Below are 26,541 nucleotides of genomic sequence, written 5' to 3'. Positions count from 1 at the left end.
CTGGTTCAGAGGGGCGTCTGGATGGCTCAGTCGGTTAAGCATCTGCCTTTGGTTCAGGTCATGATCCCGGGATCCTGGGATCGAGCCCCGTGTTTGGCTCCCTGCTCAGCAGGGAGTCGGCTTCTCCCTCTCCCTCTGCCTGCCGCCCCCCCAGCCCACGCTCATGCTTTCTCTCTTTCTTTCTCTCAAATAAATAAATAAAATCCTAAAAAAAAAAGAAAACCGGTTCAGAGAATAGACACCAATTTTATGGCCAGGCAGCATATAAACACAGCAATAGTAACTCAGACAATCACACAGACATGTGCATCACGGAGTTAAAATCTTATTTTAAAATCTCTGGGAACCTTCTGTGGGCAGATATTTTAAATGTTGATGATGTTTACTATTATTAACAAAAATATTTTGCATATTTACTATGTGCTAGGTATTCTCAGCACTTTACATACATTATGTCAATCACTGAATCCTCATAACGTATTTATGAAATTATCAGTGTTATCTCCATAACTCCCTCAGGGTCTCATATCCAGACGGTAGAGCTGGACATGAGTGCAGCTATCTGACTCCAGAGCCTGAATCCTTAACCATCACTCTGTACTTCCTATTTCTCATTGGAGGGAATAATAAACCAAAATCTTACTTGACCCATTTTAATGAGACCGTAATAACAAAACACTGTGCAGGAGAAATGGATAAACACCTTCAGATGGAAATAAGCCCGAAAGAAGGTTCTGTAGGGGATGCTACTTTGCTCATGTGCCACTTAGAATCTTGGCTGTAACAGTCAGAGAGGATGGGTCCTGTCCAGAGTCCTGGCCCTAACAATATTTGAAGCAATTTTTTTTAATTGGAAATATGGAACATATGGAAATTTTAAAAAGTAGGGAGAACAGTACAGTGAACCAACCTGTAGCCAGTACTAACCAGCCCCGGGCCCATCTGATTTTAGCTTTAGCCCCACCCACCTCTCTCCCCCTCCTCCAGATTATTTTTAGCAAATAAGGCAAATTCAGACCTCAAAACTTTTCATACATAAATATTTCAGCATGTATCTCTAAAAGATAAGATTTCTTTTAAAAAAGTATAATCACATGGCCATTATAACACCTAAAAATTAATAATACCTTAAAAACCATCAAATATTAAGTCAGTGCTCACATTTCTATGGTTATCTCATAGTGTTTGTTTTTTGAATAGTTTGTTCAAATCAGGATCCAAATAAGCTCCATGGGATTGGTATGTCTTTTAATTATCTTCTAATAAGCAGTTTCCCCTCTACCTCTCATTTTTATTTCCTATAATTGATTTTAAAAAAATACCAAAAACAGGTTGTCCTTGGGAATTGCCCAAAGTCTGGATTTTGCTGATTGCATTCCTGAAGCATTATTTATTATGCTCTAATATGATGACTGAAAACATTTTAATTTTTTTTTTTTAACTTTAGAGTCCATCATCTGGGACATGTCCATTTTATTCTTTTTGTCCTTAGGTATCCTTGAGACTGTGCAGTTGATCATCTGTCCATGTTTTAAATTCTGTGTATTTTTTAATTTGCATTTCTTTTGTTTTTAGCATTTCTTTTTTCACATGATTAAGGGCCATTTTTATTTCTTATATGAATTGCCTATTTACATTTTTTCATGGAGTTAGTAGTCTTATTTTTACCAAAAGAAGAAGCTCATATATTAGAGATAATTATCCTTTCTCTGCAATATTGATTACAAATATTTTTCCCAGTTAATAACTTTTCTTCTCACTTTCTTATGATATTCTCTGCCCTGCAAAGTAAGTCTTAATTTTTTTTTTTTTTTTTTGTAATTGAATGTATCAATTTTTGCCCTTTTTTAGTTCTGGATTTTGCATCATGGTTAGAAATGTTTCTCCAGGCTGTAGATGAATTAGCTTGCGTTTTCGGTCAGTACTTTGATGATATTTTTTTTACATTTATATTTCTGATCCATTTGAAATTTATGCAGGTGTAAGGTGTAAGGAATGGGTCAAATTCTATCCTCTTCAGAACATGTTTTAAATTTCAGGACTTTATAAAATTAACAAAGCAATCTGTTCAGCATGCCTGACCCACATTCTCTGCTATAATCAAAGTAGATAGTGAAGGACAACAGTAGGCTTCTGTTCCATTCCCAGCTCTTCCTTACTGAGGAACCTGTGCTAATGTTGAGCCCCTGAGGCTACGAGAACATTCCTTGCTTGGCTCTACTAGGGTCTCGCTTCCACTTCTCTCAGATCTGCTGGTCACCCTCTTGTCTTATGGACACTTACCGTGGGCAGCTCTGTGCTGGGGTGTGGCCTCTTTGTTGTACTGTCTTTCCCTGGGAGTTATTCTTCACAGGTGCAAGTGCTGATGCTGAGTTCATGTTTAGTACGGAATTTCTGGCAGCTGATCTTTGCGAAGGGCTTTGCTTACCTCCTGGTTGTACTTGCTAACCTGAAAAGTGGTTTTGCCTCTCTGTTCAGGCCTTCAGAAATCTCTATCCTGAGTGCTTGTACATCAGCGTTCTCTTGGCAGGCTGTATGTATTGTCTCTGGTCAGTGGGGGAAAGGAAAGATTGTATTTTGCTAGAAGTGAGAAGGGTCACTTACAATAACAACAACAATAATAATTAAACTCTATTGAATGCTTACTATGGGCAAGGCACCAGGCTTACTCCCTAACACTCATCAGGGCAAGGCAAGAATACTAAAGGGGTCCATTCCATATGTCTACATGCTTAAAAGTTAGATATCAAGCAAGATATCAAATACGTTCTTTCCTCTTGTCAAATGTGCCTTCATAACAACCTGGAAGGAGAGATTCAAACACAGAATTCTTAGAATCCCTTGAGTTCCATGCCAGAATGTGGCAGCGTGAGGAGAAATGGGCCACTGCCTCCAGGCTGCCTCTCTTCTTGTCCTACCTCCTACTCTGTCCATGAGGGGCCTTGCACACAAATTTGTGGACACTCAGTCCATGCATCCCAGCTTCAGGTACATGCTCTCCCAGCCCACAAATCGCTATCCCTTCAGGTCAGCCTCTGATCTGGGAGAGTACATTCCAGCAGAGCAGTCCAGAAGATAGCCCTGTAGTAAGTGGGCTCAGGGCCATTTATGTAGTAATTCCAGTGTCTCCGATAACTGGAGTCTGGCTTATAAGAGGTCAGGGAGGTGATGGGTTCTAGGTGGGCATGTCTCCATAGCCCCGCAAAATCTTTGCTCCGTAAGAAAAAGGAGAGTCCATATAGAGCTCCAGGTTGCCTTAGATGTATTTAACTCATTCAATCCTTACAACAATCCTATGAGGTAAGTACATTATGTCCATTTTACCGATGAGGAAACCGAGGCTTAGAGATATTAGGTAAACTGCCCAAGGCCAAAAGACTACTAAATGCAGAGTAGGGGGTGCCTGGGTGGCTCAGTCGTTAAGCGTCTGCCTTCGGCTCAGGTCATGATCCCAGGGTCCTGGGATCGAGTCCCACATCGGGCTCCCTGCTCTGCGGGAAGCCTGCTTCTCCCTCTCCCTGCTTGTGTTCCTGCTCTCGCTATCTCTCTCTCTGTCAAATTAATAAATAAAATCTTAAAAAAAAAAAAAAAAACATTAAATGCAGAGTAGGGATTACAGTTTGGGCAATTTGGCTCCAGAGCCTTATCTTCTGAACTGAAAGGATTTCCCCATCATACTATTCCATGATACTTTCTGTGTAACATTATTAATTCCTCCCCATAGCAGTACTGAGGAGTTATCTGTTTGACTATACAAGCACTCAATAAAGTTGTTAGGGATCTTCATTGTTGACCATCACCTGAGCCTCCTTTACTAGTAAAATTAAGGTATCTCTAAGATATTTTTCAGCTTTAGAATCCTATGATTCTTAGGTAGACATGATTACAATTTCCCCTTCAGTGTAAGCTTGAAAAATGTTCCAGAAAGTGTACCTGAAGTTAGCACAAAACTACTACTAGTACTACTAGTTAGTAATAAGTATTAAATTATCATTATGGGAACCTCCCTACCATTGAGATTGCCACACCATCTTTAAAGTTTTGAAACACAAATTAACATCTTCTATAAGAAACTGTCATTGCTCTTACTAGGAAATACTGCAAAAATTTTAGAGGAGACACATTAATTAGCCTATAGGTTCCCCTTAGGAAGAATATATAATGATGTCAATTACAGTGATCCACATCTAACAGGCAGATGTGACCCCTATTATAACTGACCTAAAACATTCAAAATGGACTGAAAAGGGGCACTTGGGTGGCTCAGTTGGTTAAGCCTCTGCCTTCGGATCTGGTCGTGATCTCAGGGTCCTGGGATTGAGTCCCACGTGGGGCTCCTTGCTCAGCGGGGAGCCTGCTTCTCCCTCTCCCTCTGCCTCTCCCCACTACTCGTGCTCTCATTCTCTCTCTCTCTCAAATAAATAAATAACATCTTAAAAAAATAAAATGTACTCCAAGTATAGCATATATTATTAGTTATGTGACTAATTTTTCATATTTTCTCTTTGAGATTAGAGATCTCATTAGAGTTTCAATGGGGGCTCTATTAGAAAGGAACGCTATAACTGAATTACTACCAGGAGCAGAAAAAAAGAATTATACCAGGGCCCATGTTTGGACTAAGAAATATCAAATGTGTGCTGAAGTTGTAGATGTCTGTACATTGCAAGTTGGTCTGCAATTAGACTGTAAATTAAACTTTACATAAAATCATAGGTAATTACATTTGAAAGACAGACTCTGGATATCTGGGAATGCTTTTTAGAATAGGTCCTTTTCAAACATGGATTAAAGAGGCCTTTTCTTACTTATCTGATCTAGTTCTTTCATGTTATCTTTATTGAATAGAGAATATAGAGAAACTACCTTCAGTGAAAAATGATGGAAACTTTTTATTGATTTGATCTTAGACTATAGTTAGTCTATTAGAGTTCAATAGAGGCTCCCTCTTTATCCTTTGTTAAAAATGTTTGAACAGAGGTGGGGAAAAAAACTTGAAAAGTTCTTTTCTCCATGAATGACTGGTAATTGCCCATTTCCGTTAGCTCCAGCATTTTGTACCTTCTAATGTGACATATAGTTTACACAAAATGTTTAATATTCCTATAAAGACATCAAACATAGGATAGGTTCTGGATGATAGATTAAAACCATGAACTTTAATTTAAAAATCAATCTTTTCCTCTATGAATAATAATTTCTTCTCTAAAAATGATTGACATTTAAGGAATTACATGGAAATGATTATGATGTATAATATACAGGAAATCAACATGCAACAACCAAATAAAATAAGTTAAACATTGATTTTATTTTTATTAGCCCTATTGAAATTTACATACTATAAAATCACCCATTTACAGTGTACAATTCAGTGGTTTTTAGCATATTCAGAGTTGTGCAACAATTATCACAATCTAATTTTATGACATTTTTATCATCCAACCAAAAAGCCCATACCCATTAGTGGTCACACACATTTCCCACACCTACCCATACTCTGCTTGAAAGCCACTGATCTACTGTTTATATAGATTTGCCTCTTCTGAACATTCTATCTGTAAATGGAATCATACATTATGTGGTCTTTTGTGATTGGCTTCTTTTGTCTGGAATTTTTTTTAAATATTTATTTTAGAGAGAGAGTGGAGGGGAAAGGGGGAGGAGGATGAGGAGTGGGAGAGAGAAAGAATCTCAAGCAGACTCCCTGCTGAGCGCAGAGCCTGATGCGGGGCTCGAGATCATGACCTGAGCTGAAATCAAGAGTCACACTGAACCACCTAGGCACCCCTTGTCTAGAATATTTTTAAGGTTCCACGTTGTAGCTTGTATCAGTACTTCATTCCTTTTTGTTGAGGAATAATACTCCATTATATGGTTAAACATATTTTATTTATTCATTCATCGATTGATGGACAGTTGGATTACTTCTACTTTTTGGCTAGTATGAGTAATGCTGCTATGAACATTCATGTACAAGTTTTTGTGTGGATGGATGTTACGTCTCTTGGTATATATCTAGAAGTGGAATTGCTGGGTCACATGGTGACTCTATGCTTAACTTTTTTGAGGAACTGCCAGATTGTTTTCTAAAGCAGCTGCACCATTTTACATCCTCACTAGTAGTGTATGAGGGTTCCAATTTCTTCACATCCTCTCTGAAGCTTGCAATTTTCTTTTTGATTATAGCCATTCCAGGGGTATAAAGTGGTATCTCCTTGTGGTTTTGATTTGCAGTTTTGTGGTGGCTAATGATGTTGAGCATCTTTCAATGTCCTATTTTTAAATCTTTTACTTGGTTAAAAATGTGGACTTTAACCCCATTAGTTGATAGCTGGTAAAATATCATTGTCAATTTTTAGTAGTTCATTGCTAATGAGGTCAAGGCTACAAGGTCTAGCTCTAAACAAATTGGTTAGCTTTTATAGAGAAAATTGTGGTTAAATAGCTACACTCATATGTCCTAACTCTTCAATGATCTGACAGGCCCTTGATTTTGCCACTTAAGAGGGTGTGGATGGGTCAACCAAAGGGTATGTCCTGATGACTCCAAATATTATTCCAATAAAATACAATCTATTATCAACACATATTTTAAGGGCAGTGATTTATTGTTTTACTAAAAATGGTACATGCTCATTTCAAACATTTTTGAACCATCAAAAAGATACAAAGAAGAAAGCCATACATTGTCCTAAATCTCACTTTTCCAGAAAATAACCAGTTAGGTTTTGGGAACTATAATATTTCTAAACAGATACAGTTAGATTCAGGGCCAGATGGTTGGATGGATAGAAATAATTTCATGAGCATGGGATCATATTAGATCAGCTTTTTAAAAATAAAAAGGTATCAATTAACTTTGCCTGAGTTAACAATAACAAAAATACTTGAGTGAAACTGAAGAATGATTAAATTGATTCAAAGTTCATCTCCCATCTTTTTACCATGACTTCTCCAGTTCTGATTATTTGTTCACTTCTTGGGTGGCTGAATATCATCATCAGAAAGTTTTTTCAAAAAGGACCCATGAGTGTGATAGCAGAAACTTCTGATGAACCAACATTACTTTTCCACTTTTTAATATAATACTCTTGATTTTAAATGTACGCACTGCCCCCAAGAATATAGTGTATAAGCCTAGCTTCCCTTGCGGCTACATGCCCTCTAAGTTCTGGCCAGTGAGATGTAAGCAGCAGTATTGTATGAAAATTACAGAAAATATCCTTAGAGGGGGTGTACCCATCTTCTGTTCTCCTTCCTGCTAGCTGGAATGCAAATGTAAATACTGAAGTTTATCATCTTAAATCATGATGTGGAAGATCTGTGCTGAATGTAGTATAACAACAAGACAGGAAGATTCTGGGTATCTGACTGTTTCCTTAAGTTGCTATACCTCCAGACTTCTCATGTGAGAAATTTATTTTTATTTTTAATTTTTTTAAAGTCTATTTTTATTTAAGGAATTTCACATGTGATTCTTTCCACTGCCCATCACCTTAGTCCCTCCAAAGTCAGAATCATAACCTCCAAAACAGTCCTTTTAAAAAGAACTTTTGTTCAATCCACAGTTGTCACTGTCAGTCAGTCCACAGTTGTTTTGGTTGGGCTTCTTTGATCTCCTCTCAAATATGGACATGCTTCAAAAATTCCCTGCTCAGTTGGTTACGCATCTGCCTTTCACTCAGGTCATGATCCTGGAGTCCCAGGATCAAGCCCCACATTGAGCTCCCTGCTCAGCAGGGAGTCTTCTTCTCCCTCTGCCCCTCACCCCACTCGTGCTCTCTCTCTCACTCTCCCTGTCTCTCTCTCAAATAAATAAATAAAATCTTTTAAAAAAAAGAATCTCTTAAAAAAAATTACCCAACTGTAATCTTTGGGATTCAATTTCTTCAAGCAATTTACTTTAGGGCCCTAGAAGTCAAATTATAGCAAGTACATTGATTGCTATTTTGGCAAATGATCTAAAATATATTATTCCTTGTTTCTAATATTGTAAAGTTTTATTGCCAGTCTACTCCATCAGCCTCGCAGAAAATGTTACAAGTCTCATTGTCACCACTGCCATAAACCTGATGTGATGGAAACATAACTTCTGTTTCAATAGAGCCACAAAACTACCTTTTTAAAATTATTCTTTATTTATTTTTAAAGATTTTATTTATTTGAGAGAGAGAGAAAGAGAGAGAGCATGAGCAGGGGAGGAGCAGAGGGAGAAGCAGACTCCCTGCTGAGCAGGGAGCCGGATGTGGCACCCGATCCCAGGATCTTGGGATCATGACTTGAGCTGAAGGCAGATGCTTACCTGACTGAGCTACCCAGGTGTCCCCCCAATTTTTTATAATAAAAGATTTCAAACATGCAGAAAAACTTTAAAAATACCTAGATTCAGCAATTGCTAGTATTTGCCTTATTTGCTTTATTTCTTCTTATGCAGATGTGCATGTCTGTGTTTGTATGTATATAAATAACACATTTCTTCCTGAATCATTTGAAGGTAAGTTGCAGATGTAACATTTTATTCCTAAATACTTCAGGTTTCCTAAAAATAAGATTTTCTAAAAAATAACAGCAATTCCCTAATATCCTCTAGCATCCACTTTGTATTTGAATATCCTCAGTTGTTCCTTCTCCCCACATTGTCCTTTGTAGACTTAAAAAAAACAACAAAAAACAAACCCCAAACTCAAAAAAACAGGATCCAAGATCTAATCACATTGTATTTGGTTTTTGTATTTCTTTCATCTTTTTAAATCAAGAATAACTCCCCACTTTTTGTATTTTTTGTTGTTTCATTACATTTACTTTTTTTGATGAGGCTAGGCCAGTTTATATCCTGTCCTATCTTCTGGCATTACCTGTTTCCTTGTGGTTTCAATTAACTTGTTTGTTCACATATCCCATATTTTCTGTAAACTGAGTTAGGTGTTAAGGCTTGATAAGATTTGGGTTAGGTATTTGGCCAAAAATATTTTGTGCAGCAATTCATACTGCATTATATCAGGAGGTGGAAGAAGCAGTTTGTTCTGGTATTGGTGTTACTAATTTTTTTTGTTGTTTGTTTTATTTTTAACTAACCTCTTTACCCAATGTGGGGCTCAAACCCTCAACCCTGAGATTAAGAGTTGCATGCTCCACTAACTGAACCAGCCAGGCAACCTGGTGATACTAAATTTGATAATTTGACTGAAATGTTGACCTCTAGATCTCTCCATTTAAAGGCAGATAATCTGTGGGGCCAAAGGCAAGGGAAGCAAGGGCAAAAATGAACTATTGGGACTTCATCAAGATACAAAGCTTTTGCAAAGCAAAGGAAACAGTCAACAAAACCAAAAGACAACCGACAGAATGGGAGAAGATATTTGCAAATGACATATCAGATAAAGGGCTAGTATCCAAAATCTATAAAGAACTCATCAAACTCAACACCCAAAGAACAAAGAATCCAATCAAGAAATGGGCAGAAGACACGAACAGACATTTTTCCAAAGAAGACATCCAAATGGCCAACAGACACATGAAAAAGTGCTCAATATCGCTCAGCATCAGGGAAATCCAAATCAAAACCTCAATGAGATACCACCTCACACCAGTCAGAATGGCTAAAATTAACAAGTCAGGAAACGACAGATGTTGGCGGGGATGCAGAGAAAGGGGAACCCTCCTACACTGTTGGTGGGAATGCAAGCTAGTGCAGCCATTCTGGAAAACAGTATAGAGGTTCCTCAAAAAGTTGAAAATAGAGCTACCATATAATCCAGCAATTGCACTACTGGGTATTTACCCCAAAGATACAAAAGTAGGGATCCGAAAGGGTACGTGCACCCCGATGTTTATAGCAGCAATGTCCACAATAGCCAAACTGTGGAAAGAGCCAAGATGTCCATTGACAGAGGAATGGATAAAGAAGAAGTGGTATATATATACAATGGAATATTATGCAGCCATCAAAAGGAATGAGATCTTGCCATTTGCAACGACGTGGATGGAACTGGAGGGTATTATGTTGAGTGAAATAAGTCAAACAGAGAAAGACATGTATCATATGACCTCACTGATATGAGGAATTCTTAATCGCCGGAAACAAACTGAGGATTGCTGGAGTGGGGGTTGGGGTGGGAGGGAGGGGGTGACTGGGTAATAGACACTGGGGAGGGTCTGTGCTCTGGTAAGCGCTGTGAATTGTGCAAGATTGTTGAATCTCAGATCTGTACCTCTGAAACAAATAATGCAATAGATGTTAAGAAAAAAAAAAGAAGAAGAAGAAGAAGAAGGTAGCAGGAGGGGAAGAATGAAGGGGGGGAAATCGGAGGGGTAGACGAACCATGAGAGACGATGGACTCTGAAAAACAAACTGAGGGTTCTAGAGGGGAGGGGGGTGGGAGGATAGGTTAGCCTGGTGATGGGTATTGAGGAGGGCACATTCTGAATGGAGCACTGGGTGTTATGCACAAACAATGAATCATGGAACACTACATCTAAAACTAATGATGTAATGTATGGGGATTAACATAAGAATAAAAAAATTAAAAAAAAATAAAGGTAGATAATCTGTGGGAGTGATTCTTTAGCATTTTTTCATCTAATCAGTTTAGTATACATTTATGACCTTTGCCTGCATCAATTACATCATTGAATAATCTTCTAAATCTATCATTTTTCTTATATTAGCTAGTATTCTTAGGTAAATATCTTTCCTTCAACTGAGGAGAAACTTCAGTTCCTCCCAAAACACACAGTAAATGCTTAAATGTTTCCCTGTAATTACTAATTGGCAGAGATGGTGTAATAGTCCTCTCTAAAGTTTGCAAATGATTTTGAAGTTGTTTTTTTTTTTAAGATTTATTTGAGAGAGAGCGAGAGAGAGCACAAGCAGGGGAGAGGGGGAGAGAGAGGAGCAGGGAGGGGCAGAGTAGGGAGGAAGAAGCAGACTCCCTGTTGAGCCGGAGCCCTCCATCCCAGGACCCTGGGATCATGACCTGAGCCAAAGGCAGACGCTTAACTGACTGAGCCACCCAGGCGCCTGAAGTATTATTTATTCTTGAAGTTAAATAATTTTGTTAAGATATGCCTCCATGGAGACTATTTTATGTCATCTTTTTTTTTTTCTGGTATACAGTGTACCCCTTTAATCCCAAATTCGGTTAATATGTTACTTTATTTCTGAATACTATTTCTGTTCCATTTGTTGGCTTCTCTAATTTAAGAATACCAATGATCTGTATGTTGGATTAGCTTTGCTCTCTCAAGCATCATCTCTCTATTTGAATATCCTGTCTTTCCCCCCTGCATTTCTTGTGATAATTTCCAGTGTTGTTTCCATACTGGTAATTTGATTTCCAGGCTTTTTTTCCCCTCTGTTGTTTCAAATCTTTTCATTAGATCTGAAACTGTCTTTACATTCAATTATTTCTTTAGCTTGGATTTTCTTTTTGGTATCCATCTTTAAGCTTTTGATATTTTGAATTCATATTATAACTGAATTCTTCTTTGGTAGAGAATCTGCTTCTTTGACATAAACTTTCTTCCAGATGGGGTTCTTCATTTATCTTTTTCACATAATGTAACTGTCTTTGAGGATTTTGGTTTGCTTTGGCTATGCCCCCCCTTTTTTGTTGCTTAATGGGGCAGTTCTTTCCAAATCGTTCTGATACATTGTGTATGAATTCTTGATATTCTTCCCACATTATCTACGAATGAGTTGATCTTCTTAGAGCTATAGTTTGGTGGCTGTGCATTATTTTGTCCATTTTTTTTTTTTGTCCTGATATAGATATTGGAAAAGGGTGGAGTAGGGAAAAGGGTGAGATCTATTGGGATTCAGTATAGCCTCTGTAGGGACGGGCCTTTGCTCTTTCTCGAGATCCTATAAAATGTCCACTTCCACAGTCCATTCCATGCAGCCAATGGTGTATCTCAGGTTCCATGTATTTTGGCTTATTCCCTTGGCTCTGCATGGGGATAATGGCAGGTCCTGGTGAAACTTATTTCTGCTGAAGACTACTGTTTTATTCTCCTTGTCAAGGAAAAAAAAATTCAACAACTCTCCATTATTTTAAGGATATAGGGCAAACCTCTAGGTTCAGCTCCATCCACAATCTAACCTTTCAGGCTTATGTTCCCTTTTCATCGTACATGAATTCTCTCTTGCACCAATTCTATTCAGTGTCTTTAAATCTATGTTTTCCTATATCTATCCTTTTATTCCATAGACCCATGTAGAATGGTTTTTTTTTTTTTAAAGATTTTATTTATTTATTTGACAGAGAGAGACAAAGCAAGAGAGGGAACACAAGCAGGGGGAGTGGGAGAGGGAGCAGGCTTCCTGAAGAGCAGGGAGCCCGATGCGGGGCTCGATCCCAGGACCCTGGGATCATGACCTGAGCCGAAGGCAGACACTTAACGACTGACCCACCCAGGCGACCCTAGAATGTTCTTTCAATTTATCTTTATCTCAATTCTACCTATACTTCCTATTTCCTCCATGAAGTCTTCCCTGACTTACTATAACTGGAAAATCTCTTCATCTTTTGGATTCCTATATAGAATTTATTGTCTATATACTTCACCGGCACTGTTTTATGGTATGGCATTTCTGGTCATTTATATTTTTGCTTATGTCTCAAATCTTTTTCAGGAATTTGTTTTTGTTTTTGGTAGTGCCCTTATCTGCATAGTGCCACCTGACATATTTGCAGATTCCTGTTCCCTTAAACATAACAATGAAACCAATTCACACCTTCTTCATTGCTGCAGGCTGCAACTGGTCATCCAAACTCTGGCACTTCTACTCTTCTGGAGACTTTCCTACCCCTCAGAGGGCTATATTAAAGCTTGAAGTAGTTGAAGAACTAGTAAACGATTACACTGAGCTCAGAAAGGAAAGGACATGCTCCCAATATCCTTTGTATCATCCTTTTACAGTCTTTTAGTCACTGAGATTTTGGAATCTCTTCCCACAGGTCAGCTGTGGTCCCAGTTTGAAAATGGGCTAGTGCAGAATTCATAGTTCACTTTGGGCAGTTTTAGGAGGAATGCCACAGGCATCTGCGTTTGAAGGCCGAGGCTGGTTGTTTGTGGTGTGAGCGCCTTCCCATTTCCAAAATCTGGTTATCCTCAAGTAACTTGGGAGGTAGCTCCTGGGAAGGCGCTGGTTCTTAGGGCAGAGTGAGACCACATCCCCCAGCATTTTTCTTAAATGTGGCAGCACCGCACTTTAACAGATTAGAACCCACCTGAACAAAATGGAAAACTGAAGTAGGAAACAAACTTGGGCTTCGGTCAGCTAGCTACAGTAAGCCTCAGGGACTGGTGCAGAAGAAATTCTCGAGGTGGGCCACACAGATTCTCTTTTCAACTCCACTGCTCTTCATAGATACACACGCACGCCGGCCGCCGCCTCAGTCGCTTAGGGAACGCAAGGCGCTGACAAGCGGTCGCCCTTGGTGCGCCTTCCTCTGCTCAGCCGGAGAACCGCAGGAACCGCGGACGCTGGTAACGGCCTCTCTACGGACCCCTCTGGGCGTGTGGAATCCTGGGACTTGTGGTCCAGCTCCGCGCGCTCCCCGACCCAGCTGGCATCGAAAGGACTACAATTCCCGGGATGCATCGGGGAAGGGAGGGGCAACCTGGGCGGGGAGAGCTAGGCTCTGGGGCGTCGCGGTTTCCAAGCGCTGTGATCTCGCCTAGTAACCGGCCACCGCGGTTCCCGAAAGCGGCGCTGTGGCCCCGCCCCCGGAGCCCCGGCTGGAGGAAGAACCTGTCTCCCGCGGCGCCCCAGTGACGAAGCCCATCTTCGGGTGCGGGAGGCGGGGAAGGGAGGGCAGGCAGAGGATTTCGCTCCTCAGTGCGAGATCGGGACGTGCTGCCGGCGCCCGCTCCGAGCAGAGGTTAGAGGCGAAGAGAGCTGGGATGCTCTGCGGACGAGGCCGGATCGGGTGTGGGAGGAAGGAGTGCAGGACACTGACAGGGAGGCAGTGCGCGCGCGTCGGGCTGTCCCTGGGGGCTGGCATCCCTCGGACCTGCGGCGGCCGAAGACCGGGTTGTGTTTGCGCACGTTGCGGGGTGAGGTGGGCGGCCACCCCCCGCCGGGCTGGAGGCTAACCCTTGAGCCCAGGGGGCCCCGTAGATAGCTCAGACCTTCCTGAAGAGGGGGTACACGATTTTTTTACCACTTGTTAATTATTTAATTTCTTTTGGACCAGGAGCATTAGTAAGTAGCGCTTTCCTGCCTCCAACTGCACTAGTGTCTCGTTTCCTCCAATTCAGAAAAATCTTATATGACGCTTGCTGTTGGAGTTGCTGATCTGTGAGAACTGCTAAGTTCTTTATGTTGTTGTTTTTCTTTTCGGCCAAGAGGGGGTTCACGGAAGATACGAATTTTAAATTGGAGCATCTAAAAACTGACCATTGCATATTCGCCCTGGCTTAATGGGGAAACAAAGTATTCTCTTAAATCGTATCAGCAACCGCCAGCCAGAAGCATTTAGGGCATACATTAAGGAGATGGATATGGAGGGGAAAGGGGGGACCAGCTGACAAAAAACAAAACAAAACAAAAAAACTTGGTTTAGTTTGGGGATCATTTTCTTGGGCTGGTGACTTATACAAAAAAAATCTGTTTCTTTCTTCCTCTCTCTTGCATCCTGGGTATAGACTGTCAGTTTCGGATCCAGCGATGGTGATGGCAAAGCTTACCCGGGTTCTCTGTCAAATCAAAGCTGTCACAGAATAAATCCCATTGCCTGCTGCGAAGCCCCCACGCACTGCAAACTTCAGGGAGCGAACTGGGTAATCAGTGTTTGGATATGCAGATCCCTGATTTAAAAGGTGGGGTGACCCCCCCAAGAACCTCTCCTGGGGGCCGAAGCCTGCAGGTGCAGTGAGGCGCGCGCGTGCGAGTGCTGGCGCCCGCGAAGACGCCTTGCCCGGGGAGAGGGAGCCGGGGCGCCCGGCGGGGTCTGGCGGCCGCGCACCGGCGGCTTGTCTCCGGCGGCGGCGGCGGCGGCGGCGGATGATGGTGGCAGCGGGCGCACTGGGCTGTGTCTGTGCGTCGCCGCGGAAATCAGCGCCCGGCGCTGCACACTGAGCCCTTGCAGGTCCTCCGCAGCCCGAGTCTTGGCGAGGACAGACCCGGAGCGCGGGGGCCGGGGGGCGCGTGGGGTCGGCTTATCATGGCGGATCGGACAGCTCCCAGCTGCCAGCTCCGGCTGGAGTGGGTGTACGGGTACCGGGGTCACCAGTGCCGCAACAACCTGTACTACACGGCCGGCAAGGAGGTGGTCTACTTTGTGGCTGGGGTCGGGGTGGTTTACAACACCCGAGAGCACAGCCAAAAATTCTTCTTGGGACACAACGACGACATTATCAGGTAAGGAAGTGGCCTGGGGTCGTGGGGAAGGGCTGGGTGTGGAGATTGGAAGGGTGGGGAGAAGGATGACCAAACGGGCTTTCCTGGGGTCAGATCCAGGAGCCCTCTGGAGTAAAGGATTCTCTCCGGAACTGCATGGAATTACAGAAGGGCTGCGATTCTAAGACTAAGGCAAAGACAGGGTGGGGGGTGCAGGTGGGGAGGGGGAGATCTCTTTCCTCTTTATTCCTCGGGAAGGCTTTTAAATCTCTAAGGAGTTGAGTGTCCTGCTGCTTTTTGGGTGTTCTTTCCGGCTACAAGTGGAGGGATCCCGGGTAACCATCAAACACTTCTTCCTGCCCTAACTGGGTAAATGTAGGACCAATAATCTGAACGGCGGGTGTCATCTTTGGCAAGCTCCTCCGTAGGTTCCTCAACAAGCAAGAGGATTAAAAAAATCTAGAAGAAATTTTGCTATAGGTAATTTGGAATCTTCATCCCAGATGCTTTGAAACTGGAAAATTTCTGCAATGGGTGGGGAGTTTGTTCTCTAATATTTCACTTGGCAGTGTTTTAATGCCAAAAACAAAACAAAACAAAAAAAACCCCAACCATATTTATACACTAAATGGATGCTTCCACAACATCACTGAGGTTATAAAATGATGGCAATTGCTGGACCACAAAATCCTACCAGTCAGCCCCCCGAAAGGCCAACATCTGGCAGTGGGTAGCCAAGACTGATAAGAAAAACACAATTAGATAAATAGCCATTTTAAGGGGCCTTCCTTGTTAAACAGTAGAGGGACATATTTTGATTCTTGGCCCTGTCCTGTCATCTCTGGACCAGACGCATTTTCCTCCAGCTCTTGTCAGCTGCTTATGAGACCAAACAAGGTGTGGTCCAGATGCTGTTCACAGGGAATCCCATTCAGCCTTCTGCAGTTAAGGAAGATTTCCATATGGGAGCCTCACCCATGGGGCAAATAGCTTGCTGAGGATAGACTACAACTGACAGAGACCATATTTGTGCCTTCCAAACTTGTGTGTTCATTGATGTAGAACTACTTCTATCACATTTCAGAATATTACCACTTGTGTTCTAAGTTTGCCTTTCATAATGAAATAAGTGGTTATGTGGTGTAATGTTAATGGTTTTGATTTCTCCTTGGGGAGAATGATTTAAAAGTCTTGCTTTCTTCCCCCCTTCTAGTGTTGTGCTTATTCTGCAGTACCCCCTCTTTTTATCTGAGCCCTACAGTTGAAAAATTGTTACAAAATATAAGAACTTAATATTTGAAAATACAGTAAGATATATATATTTTTTTAAAAACTTGACTTTTAGAAAATGAAGATTTTAAATATTAGGAGCTCTATTATTCCCAAGATTGGGTGGAGCTGACATGTAAAACTTTCTTCCTGTCACATATGAGAAAATAGCTTTTTTCTTTGCTTCCTGATACAATGAGGGTTGTGATTGGGGCATCCCACTTGGTTCTGTCCTGGAGATTTTGCTTCTCCAGTTGCCAGGCCGCTTATGAAAGTCACAGGTGCAAATGATGAAAAGTGACTTGTGAAAAGGTTAGATGTTTAAAAATTTAAACCCATTATGTTTTTGCTTTGTCTTTCTTAATGCGGTGCTTTCCATTACACCATCTAAATAAGATGTAGCCCTTTGGGGGAACGGAGAGAGTGGCAATTAAACAGAAAATTCCCTGGGGTTAAATAATATTGTTGTGACAGCTCACTGAAGTACTTTAAGGGTTTGAACTCCTAATCTTAATTTTTTTTAAAAAAAATGCACTGTTGAAACTGAAGGGGGGAAAAGGGTGGAGTTGCAGTAAAGTGCTGTGATGACAGGCAGCTGGACTGGTAGGAGTGTGATGATACATGGCTTAGTTAAACACTCAGATTGGAGGAAAAGGTGAATGAAGCTGTTTGTGTAACTGGTTTGCAGAAGACTCAAGTGATGAAAAAAAAATTACAACTTAGCTTCTGGTCTATTATGAAGGTAGTTGTATCTTTATACTGAATTGTGGCATAGTGGTAAGCCTACCCTCAGAGACTGGACTTTACTGCTAAATTTTTCATGATATTTGGTTGAGTCAGAGTATGTACAGGTGAGCAGAATTCTTTAATATCTGTGTATGTGTCTTTGCACATAGGAATAAAATTAAGTCCAACAGTTTTAAAAACACAAACCATAGATCACTATGTAATTAAGAGCTGTAAAATGAGCCTGTATATGCTGTTATTTTGCCTTATCTTACATACATATCTTTTTCTGATAAATGCAGTACACAGACCACATTTGTTTTTAGCCTTAGTGAGACTCTTGAGTGCCATTTCTTTCATAATTTTATTCCCAGAAATATATTTGAATATTTCAGATTAATATTGTAAATTGTTGGGAATCTTTATGTATTAACTGTGGATGTGGACAGGAAAATTAGGCTCTTTTATCTTTATGAATTTCAACTTGTGTTCCTGTTACACTACTGATTTTCCACTTAACATATTGCGGTTAGCTATTGAATGAGGAGGACTATAGCTAAGGTTTCAGTGCAAAAATGTTTTGGGTTTTTGGAAACATTATATGATCGTTCAAGCTTCTAACTCTTGGTTCTGTCAAATGAGATAATGTAAGTAATTATCTATTAGCTTTTGGCTTAGCTTGAAAGCTATATTCATGGTGTATATATTTCCTACTGCTTTATTTATTGTGCTACTTTCCCCAGAATATTAACTAGAAAGCAGCCCAACAAATGTTGATACCACACCACTCCATTTTATAAAACCGTGTGATCTCTGAGATCACGATGAACTTCAATAATAATGTAGGATTTGGCAGAGCTCACTGGAGCTTAGCATATGTGTCTTCCTGATTTGACAGACTATGTGTTTAAGTCAGATTTTTTAAAATGTTGATATGTGAAGCATAATGTGATTTATTGGATGTGGAGGCTTAGTTTTATTCTTTTGAATGATTTACTCGTCAATACAGATAACAGATTAGAGGATGATGCCTATTTTAGCCCTGATAGCACTGTGACAGGACAGGTAAATACTAGAAGCCGTGTTTGCTCTTAGACTAACAACAGGACTCAATTCAGGCTTAAAGGCAAGGCTGGTGATAGAGACTGGAATATTTACTAACTTGGTTTCTACTGCAGGTAGCAGATCATGACACAAATGGAGTAAATGAAAGAAAAGGTCATGAACACATTTTGCTCTCTGTCACCTCCCTTCCATTTTCAGTGACTCCATTTAAGACATTTATCTCCTTACTCTGGATTGGTATATTGTTTCTGACTAGTTCCCTGTCTCCATTTTCCTTTTTCTTATTTTTTCACTCTCTAATGCAAAGAAGGTTTTTGTGCAATACTCTTTCAGGGTAAGGACTTTGTATTGACTTTGACCTGGCACACACTCAGTGATGAACCCCACTGTGCTGTTTACTGGAGTCATCCGAATGACTGGCTTGACCACTCAGGGCCTTGTTTAGCTGTGAAACGGGGATAATAATACCTAAATTGCAAATTGTAACTTTTGGAAATAATGTATGCAAATGGTTTAGACTGGGGCCTGGCCCTGAGCTGGTATTCAATAACTGCTCTTAGTCATGGCATTAGTAGTATTTCATTAAAAGCACAGACTTACACCGTAAACAAAACAGATTGTTCATTGTCCACCAGCTGAAGCTCAGACTCCTTAGCTTTCCATTCCTTCTGGCCCTAACCCACTATTCCTCCCTTATTTTCCTTTTTTTCTTTTTTAAAGTATATATTGTTTGCTTCCCACTTGCCATATGAAAACATTACTCTGTTCTTTCCTGCCTCATGCTGGAATGATTTATCTCCATATCAGCCCTTCTCCCCAACAATGGCACAGTGGTGGATTGTCAGATCCTATCTGAAACCCAGATCTGCCACCAGTTGGGCGACTTGGGGAAATTACTAAACCTCTGTGAGCCTTAGCTATCACCAGTAAAACAGTTTCTCATCTACAAATTAGAGATTTAAAAGTATCTGCCTTGTAGCTTGTGGAGATTACATACAAGGTGCCCCACAGTGTTTGGCAAACAGTAAGTGCCCACCGCAGGGGGCCTGTTTGTATCCACACCCTGCATGGCCCCATCTGCTTCAGCTTCACCACTCCCATGAGACCTTATACCATCCTTAGATGAAGGCGTGCCTAGCACTCCTAAAGTTTTGCATCTTTTGTGACCACTGCTGCTCACTTAATATGTATCATTTAGTACTTTTCTTTCATTCTGTTTTCATTTATAAGTGTATATAAGATCTTTGAGGATGAGAATAAATTTAATAACCAGAGCCAACATTTCTTGAGTGCAGACTCAGCATTAAATAAATGTGTGTACAGATTTATCTCATCCATCCTCTTAACAACCTAATGACAGTGGAACTATTGTTAGCCCCAGTTTACTGGTGAGGAAACCAGGGCACAGAGGGGCTAAGGATCTTGCCCATGGTCACTATTTAGCAGACTATAGAATGGGAATTGGAACCCAGGGCTGATTCCAAAGCCCAAAGTTATTGCTTCACTGTTTTACATGCTTTTTACTTTTCTCAGTCACTGTGGTCCCTACCACTGTGCCTTATTTCTAACCAGAACTCTGTGAGCTTCTTGCTTCTCCTAACTCTCTTTATCAGTCTGGTGCTTATCAGTTTATTAGGAGTATTTGAAGCTGATTGCTAGAACTCAATCTAGAAGTGGAGCCATGTTCAAATTCACCTCAGGAACATTACCAGCTTTGAGACAATTATCCAAAACAATGATCTACTAGAGATATTTTTAAAAATTAAGTCTCAATTGTGACATGGCTAAAATAATGTGGTGCTGCAAATACAATTGAACTTGCTGAATTTGAAAAGAGGGGTCTAACAGCCGTGGTTGGGTGTAGGGTATTGAGTGAACAGGTTCACATGAGGGTCTGGAAATGTGATTTCATATTCTTTAGTCCCTTGACCAGTTTGAATAAGGGAAACATGGGGGTAACTATAAAGAATCAAACCCATATTGAGTTGAGTACCTGTTCTGTACCAGATACTTTTATATATAGATCTGTGTCATCTCATTGCATTCCCCTCTCTCCCATCTCTGAGAGATAATCTTCTCATTTCCCTCTGGGTGGGAGTGGCTCTGAGAGGGAAAGAGATTTAAACAAAGTAATTCAGTAGTACCATTGACTATTCATTTGATCCTGTTCATTTGCAAGAGCATGAAGTGAAAGGCTTTGATGGAAGTTTATGATCTGTTCGTAAATAATCTTATTACTGTTATTCTTATTAATAAGGTATAGTCTATTTGGTGATTTTTAAAAAGGATTTTATTTATTCGTGAGCGAGAGAGAGAAACACAAGCAGGGGAGCGGCAGGCAGAGGGAGGGGCAGGCTCCCTGCAGAGTAAGGAGCCCGATGCAGGGCTTGATCCCAGGACCCCGAGATCATGACCTGAGCCGAAGGCGGATGCTTAACCAACTGAGCCACCCAGGCATCCCTATTTGGTAATTTTTATTAAGATTTGTTTATACCCTAAATTGGGAACATTTTACTTGTTTATTCATCAAAATCGCATTTACTCTCTAGAAGGTACCAAGTGCAGGGAGTGCAGCAGTGAATAAGACCACATTCTTGCCTCCATTCTGATGGTGGAGGCCAACAATGAATGAACAAAAAGACACGGTGCATATAGATTGTAACAAGTACTGAGAAGGGAATGATCATAGAGAGGAACTGGGTTAGTGGAAGCTACCTGCCATAGGATTCCAGGGCAGCTCTCTAGGGAGATGGCATTTAAGCTGAGACCAGAAGGATGAGAAGGGCGGGTAAGTGAAGACGGCATGGCAGAGGAGAGGTGACATGCAAAGACACCAGGGTGAGGAGGAATTTGGTGTGCCGAGAATTCTGGTGTAGATACCCAGAGAAAGACCAAGGTCATTGTAACTCTCATCCAGGTCATTAGTGCCCCAGGGGTCTTGGTACCATATGTCCTAGATTTCCCTGGACAGTCACAAATATTCCATTCAATTCTTGTTATAGATATACTTCTCTATCATATTGTGGGTCTCTATTTTTAATTCAGAATATATGACCATGTTTTTATTTAGAAAAAAATGGTTACTATATAGTGGGTCATTGTTTGAAAACATTGTACGGGAATATACTCTCTTACAAAGAATGAAATTGGCCCCACAACCACAGTCAATCAGAATGTAGATTATACTGTGGTAAGTGAAAAACTTCCATGGCAGCATTTCTAAGTAGAGCTGTCCTAAGCCCTCTCCTACCCACAAGGATTTGGATCTGAACACTTTTGCAATGTAGGTGACATTCTTGCCACCAAAAAAAGGAATCTGTTGGGAAGGCTGACTTGCTGGCTTTGCATCTGGGACTTACTCGTCCTGAAACCACATGGAAAGTCATCCTTAAGCCACCAGACTACATATCTTCAGCAGTCAGGCTTCTTTTGTAAGTTTAACCCAAATTTGTCATATGTGGATTGATCTTAAGTGTAATTAAAGTGTTTGAGAGCAGACATTTCTTCTCACATATCATTGTTCATAGGAGTCACCTGAGCACATGCTGAAATCTAGCTTCTGACTCAGTAAGTCTGGTATGAGGCCTCACAGCTCCCAAGTGATGCCAATGCTTCTGGTCACAGGCCACAGTAATATTTTAGGGACCTCACTGGTATGTTTCAGAGCTCAGTAGACCAGTGTTTTTTTCAACCCAAATGAGATTGCCAGCTAGCGAAATAGACTTTAATAATATATATGATCTATACATTGATTAAATTCTTAAATTAACAGAATTAATTTTTTCATTAAGATGGTACCTAGCCCTGTGTTCTAAATGCTCCAGAAAGAACCAAGCAGGCATTGAATGAAATGAGTTACGGAGATGGTGAGCTTGTCCCTGTGAGCAGTGGAAGAGATGTCCACAGCCTTTGTGTAGACCTGTGTTTTCTGGTATCTTGAGTGTATACCTGGAGTGGACTTGCAGAATCATATGGTAACTCTGTGTTTAACTTTTTGAAGTAATGCCAAATTGTTTTCCAAAGCAATGTATAATCGTACTACCAATGTCTTGAGTGCCAACTCCTCCACAGCCTTGCCAACAATTGTTATGTTCTTTTTGATTATAGCCATCCTACTGGGTGTGAAATGGGATCGCGCTGTGATTTTGATTTGCATTTCCCTAATAACTAATAATATTGATCATCATTTCATAATTTATTGATGATTTGTATATTCTCTTTGGAGAAAATGTCTATTCAAATCCTCTGCCCATTTTTAATTGTTTTTTTTATCGAGTTGTAAAAGTTCTTTATATATTCTGAATATAAGTCCCTTATCTGTTATTTGCAAACATTTTCTCCTATTTCATGAGTTGTTTTTTCACTTTCTTAATGGTGTCCTTTGAAGCACAAAAGTTTTAAATTTTGATGATGTCCAATTTATTTCTTTATTTCTTTTGTTCCGTATACTTTTGGTGTTAAATCCAAGAAACCATTGCCTAATTTAACTCATGAAGATTTATGCCTACATTTTCTTCTAAAATGTTTAGCTTTGACATTTAGGCAGATGATCCATTCTGAGTTAATTTTTATATATGGTGTGAGGTAGGGGGAGTCCTACTTCATTCTTTTGCATGTGGATATCTAGTTGTCCCAACACTATCTATTGAAAAGACTTTTCTCTTCCCTTTGAATTGTCTTGCATGTCTATAACCTTTGAATTCTCCTAGCAGAGGGCCCATTCTTCTCATTTAGAAGATACTGAACATTTGGAGACCCAGAAACTGAAACAATTGTTAAAAAGATTAACTTAGAAGTAATAGAAATCTGAGGCTTTGGTTGCTATCCTATTTGAAAAGATGGTGTTAGAAACTATAAGGATGTGTAAATTTTTTATGTTTAAAGAATATAACCATATTTATACTTTGAGGACCCAGTGCAGTATTTAGCAATCGCTGGTTTAGGGACCAGCAACAGTCTATACATTGGCTTTGTTTACTCCCAAAGATTCTTGCTTTTTAAAAATGAATTTCCAGGCTTTGGCCTTGCTGCTGGTGACAAAAGGGAATGCAGAGGGAATAGTCAGAGATTGTGCCCCTTGACCTCTACCCCCTCATCAGTTCATTCCTTTCTTCCCCCAGTGGGAGGCAGGCACCTAGATGACCTCAACCCAGAAGTTGAAGTATTCCACAGATGCCCACTAGTTTTTTACCACCCCTTTCCCCATCAGCATGAAGGAGGGGAGTGGCAAGCCAGCAATAACTCCCTGAGATAAAAGAATCTTTCTCTGGACTGGCAGTACATAAATAGGTTGGTCAGAGAATTATTCTAAAGCTATCGAAAATTATTTTAAGGCACGAGGATTCGTGTTAAGTGTAGCTGCTATTTAACAGTGTCATTAAAACATGTTTCTGTGTTCATTGTGAACTGATTTTATGGGTAAGAATAAAACAGGAGCCACAAATGACAGGATGCCTTCTAAATAAGAGATCAGTTGCAAGAAACTGAAACTTTTTCAAAGAACACAATTAAGGAGAGGATCATAAGATGACAAGAGAATCTTTGGGAACTCTATTATAGGGAGTAGGCTGGCCTTTCAGGCATTGCACAGTTATCAGGCAGCTATTTCTTTCTCTTTCCCTATGTCTTTCTCTTGTAAGAATCACAGATTCATACAGATTCATATCTCTGCCTCTCTCTGGATAATATATGCTTTGATTTTCTATGTCTGCAGACTGGCTTCTTAACTCAATGATCCATTTTGCACATAGTCATCCCTTTCCACAATTCATCTCAGCCCTTCAGCACACATGACTATCCAGCTTGGTCCTACAATACCAGATGAATCGATCAGTCTTTTGCGTCTTGATTCCAAATTTCCAAGAAAGAAAATCTAATTGGCTTAGCACTGGACAGGATGTCCACCCAGTCCAATCAGCTGTAGCCTATAGGGTGGGGCCATGTTTCAGAGGGCTGCCGCTTTAAGAAAGTTTGTCTAAGATAACATCACACTCAATGGGGAAAATCTTAGAGCTTTTCCCCTAAGGTCAGGAACAAGACAAGGATGTCCATTCTCACCACTTTTATTCAACATAGTACTGGAAGTCCTAGCCACAGCAATCAGAAAACAAAAAAGAAATAAAAGGCATTCAAATTGGTAAGGAAAAAGTAAAACTTTCACTCTTTGCAGATGGCATGATACTATACATAGAAAACCCTAAAGACTCCACTAAAGAACTGCTAGAACTGATAAATGAATTCAGTAAAGTTGCAGGATACAAAATTAATACACAGAAATTGGTTGTTTTTCTATACACCAATAACAAAGTACCAAAAAGAGAAATTAAGAAAATAGTTCCATTTACAGTTGTACCAAAAATAATAAAATACCTAGGAATAAACTTACCAAACAGGTGAAAGACCTATACTTTGAAAACTATAAAACATTGATGGAAGAAATTGAAGATGACACAAAGAAATGGAAAGACATCCCATGCTCATGGATTGGAAGGACAAATATTGTTAAAATGTTATACTACCCAAAGCAATCTACAGATTTGATGCAATCTCTATCAAAGTGTCAACAGTGTCTCTTATAGAGCTCAAACAAACAATCCTAATATTTGTATGGAACCACAAAAGACCCCAAATAGCCAAAGCAATCTTGAAAAAACAAAACTGGAGGTACCACAATTCCAGACTTCACGTTATATTCCAAAGCTATAGTAATCAAAACAGTATGGTACTGGCACAAAAATAGACACATAGATCAATGGAACAGAATAGCAAGCCCAGAAATAAACCCACAATTATATGGTCAATTAACCTTTGATAAAAGAGGCAAGAATATGCAATGAAGAAAAGACAGTCTCTTCAACAAATGGTGTTGTGAAAACTAGATAGCAGCATGCAAAAGAATGAAACATCATACACAAAAGTAAACTCGAAGTGGACTAAGGACCTACATATGAGACCTGAAACCATAAAAAATCCTAGAGGAGAACACAGGCAGGAATTTATCTGATATTGGCCGTAGCAGCATTTTTCTAGATATGTCTTCTGAGGCAAGGGAAAACAAAAGCAAAAACAAACTGTTGGGATTACATTGAAATAAAAAGCTTCTGCACAGCAAAGGAAACAACCAACAAAACTAGACGACAACCTACTGAATGGGAGAAGATATTTGTAAATGACATATCTGATAAAGGGTTAATATCCAAAATATGTAAAGAACTTATACAACCCAGCACAAAAAAAACCCTTATAAAACCCATCTGATAAAGGGTTAATATCCAAAATATATAAAGAACTTATACAACCCCCCCAAATAATCTAATTAAAAAATGGGAGGAAGACATGAATAGACATTTCTCCAAAGAAGATGTCCAGATGACCAACAGACACATGAAAAGACGCTCAGCATCAGTCATCATCAGGGAGATGCAAATCAAAACCACAATGAGATGTTCACCTCACAGATGTCAAATGGCTAAAATCAAAAACACAAGAGACAAGAAGTGTTGGTGAGGATGTGAAGAAAAACCGTCGTGCACAGTTGGTGAGAGTGCAAACTGGTACAGCCACTGTGATAAACAGTATGGAGGTTCCTCAAAAAATTAAAAATGGAACTACCCTATAATTGATCTAGTAATTGCACTACTGGTATTTACCCAAAGAACATGAAACAGTAATTCAGAGGGATATGTGCACCTCTATGTTTATTGCAGCATTATTTACAATAGCCAAACTATAATAGCAGCCTAAGTGTCCATCGATAGATGAATGGATGAAGAAGAGGTGGTATAGATATACAGTGGAAATTATTCAGCCATAAAAAGAATGAAATCTTGCCATTTGTAATGATATGGGTAGATCCAGAAGGTATAATGCTAAGCGAAATGAGCCAGAGAAAGGCAAATACCATATGATTTCACTCATATGTGAAATCATCAAGCAAAAGGGGAAAAAGAGAGAGAAGCAAACAAAAACAGATTCTTAACTATAGAGACCAAACTGATGGTTACCAGAGGGGAGGTGGGTAGGGGGATGGGTAAAATAGGTGAAGGGGATTGGGAGTACATTTACCTTGATGAGCACTGGGTGTTGTATGCAAGTGTTGAATTACTATATTGTACACCTGAAACTAATATAAC

General features: G+C 40.2%; 1 protein-coding gene and 1 non-coding gene across 3 annotated transcripts in view; one reads left to right on the top strand and one right to left on the bottom strand.

The window, feature by feature from the left end:
* Positions 1 to 8,035: 8,035 nt before the first annotated feature.
* Positions 8,036 to 8,173, bottom strand: LOC118008342. Its single transcript, XR_004678659.1, has one exon. It is a non-coding gene; the product is annotated as a small nucleolar RNA SNORA1 (small nucleolar RNA).
* Positions 8,174 to 14,984: 6,811 nt separating this feature from the next.
* Positions 14,985 to 26,541, top strand: part of EML6 (EMAP like 6) — a 261,708-nt gene continuing 250,151 nt past the window's right edge. For both annotated transcript variants that reach the window (XM_035001542.1, XM_035001543.1), the window contains exon 1: positions 14,985 to 15,370. In XM_035001542.1, the coding sequence (XP_034857433.1) occupies positions 15,174 to 15,370 (197 nt within the window). In that variant the 5' untranslated portion in view covers positions 14,985 to 15,173. The remainder of the gene's footprint in view (positions 15,371 to 26,541) is intronic.

The sequence above is a fragment of the Mirounga leonina genome, unplaced genomic scaffold (genome assembly GCF_011800145.1).
Source record: "Mirounga leonina isolate KUSES-001 unplaced genomic scaffold, KU_Mleo_1.0 Mir_125, whole genome shotgun sequence".
Classification (NCBI taxonomy): domain Eukaryota; kingdom Metazoa; phylum Chordata; class Mammalia; order Carnivora; family Phocidae; genus Mirounga; species Mirounga leonina.
Note: the sequence above shows the minus strand (reverse complement) of the source record. Positions and strands in the feature narration are given on the sequence as shown.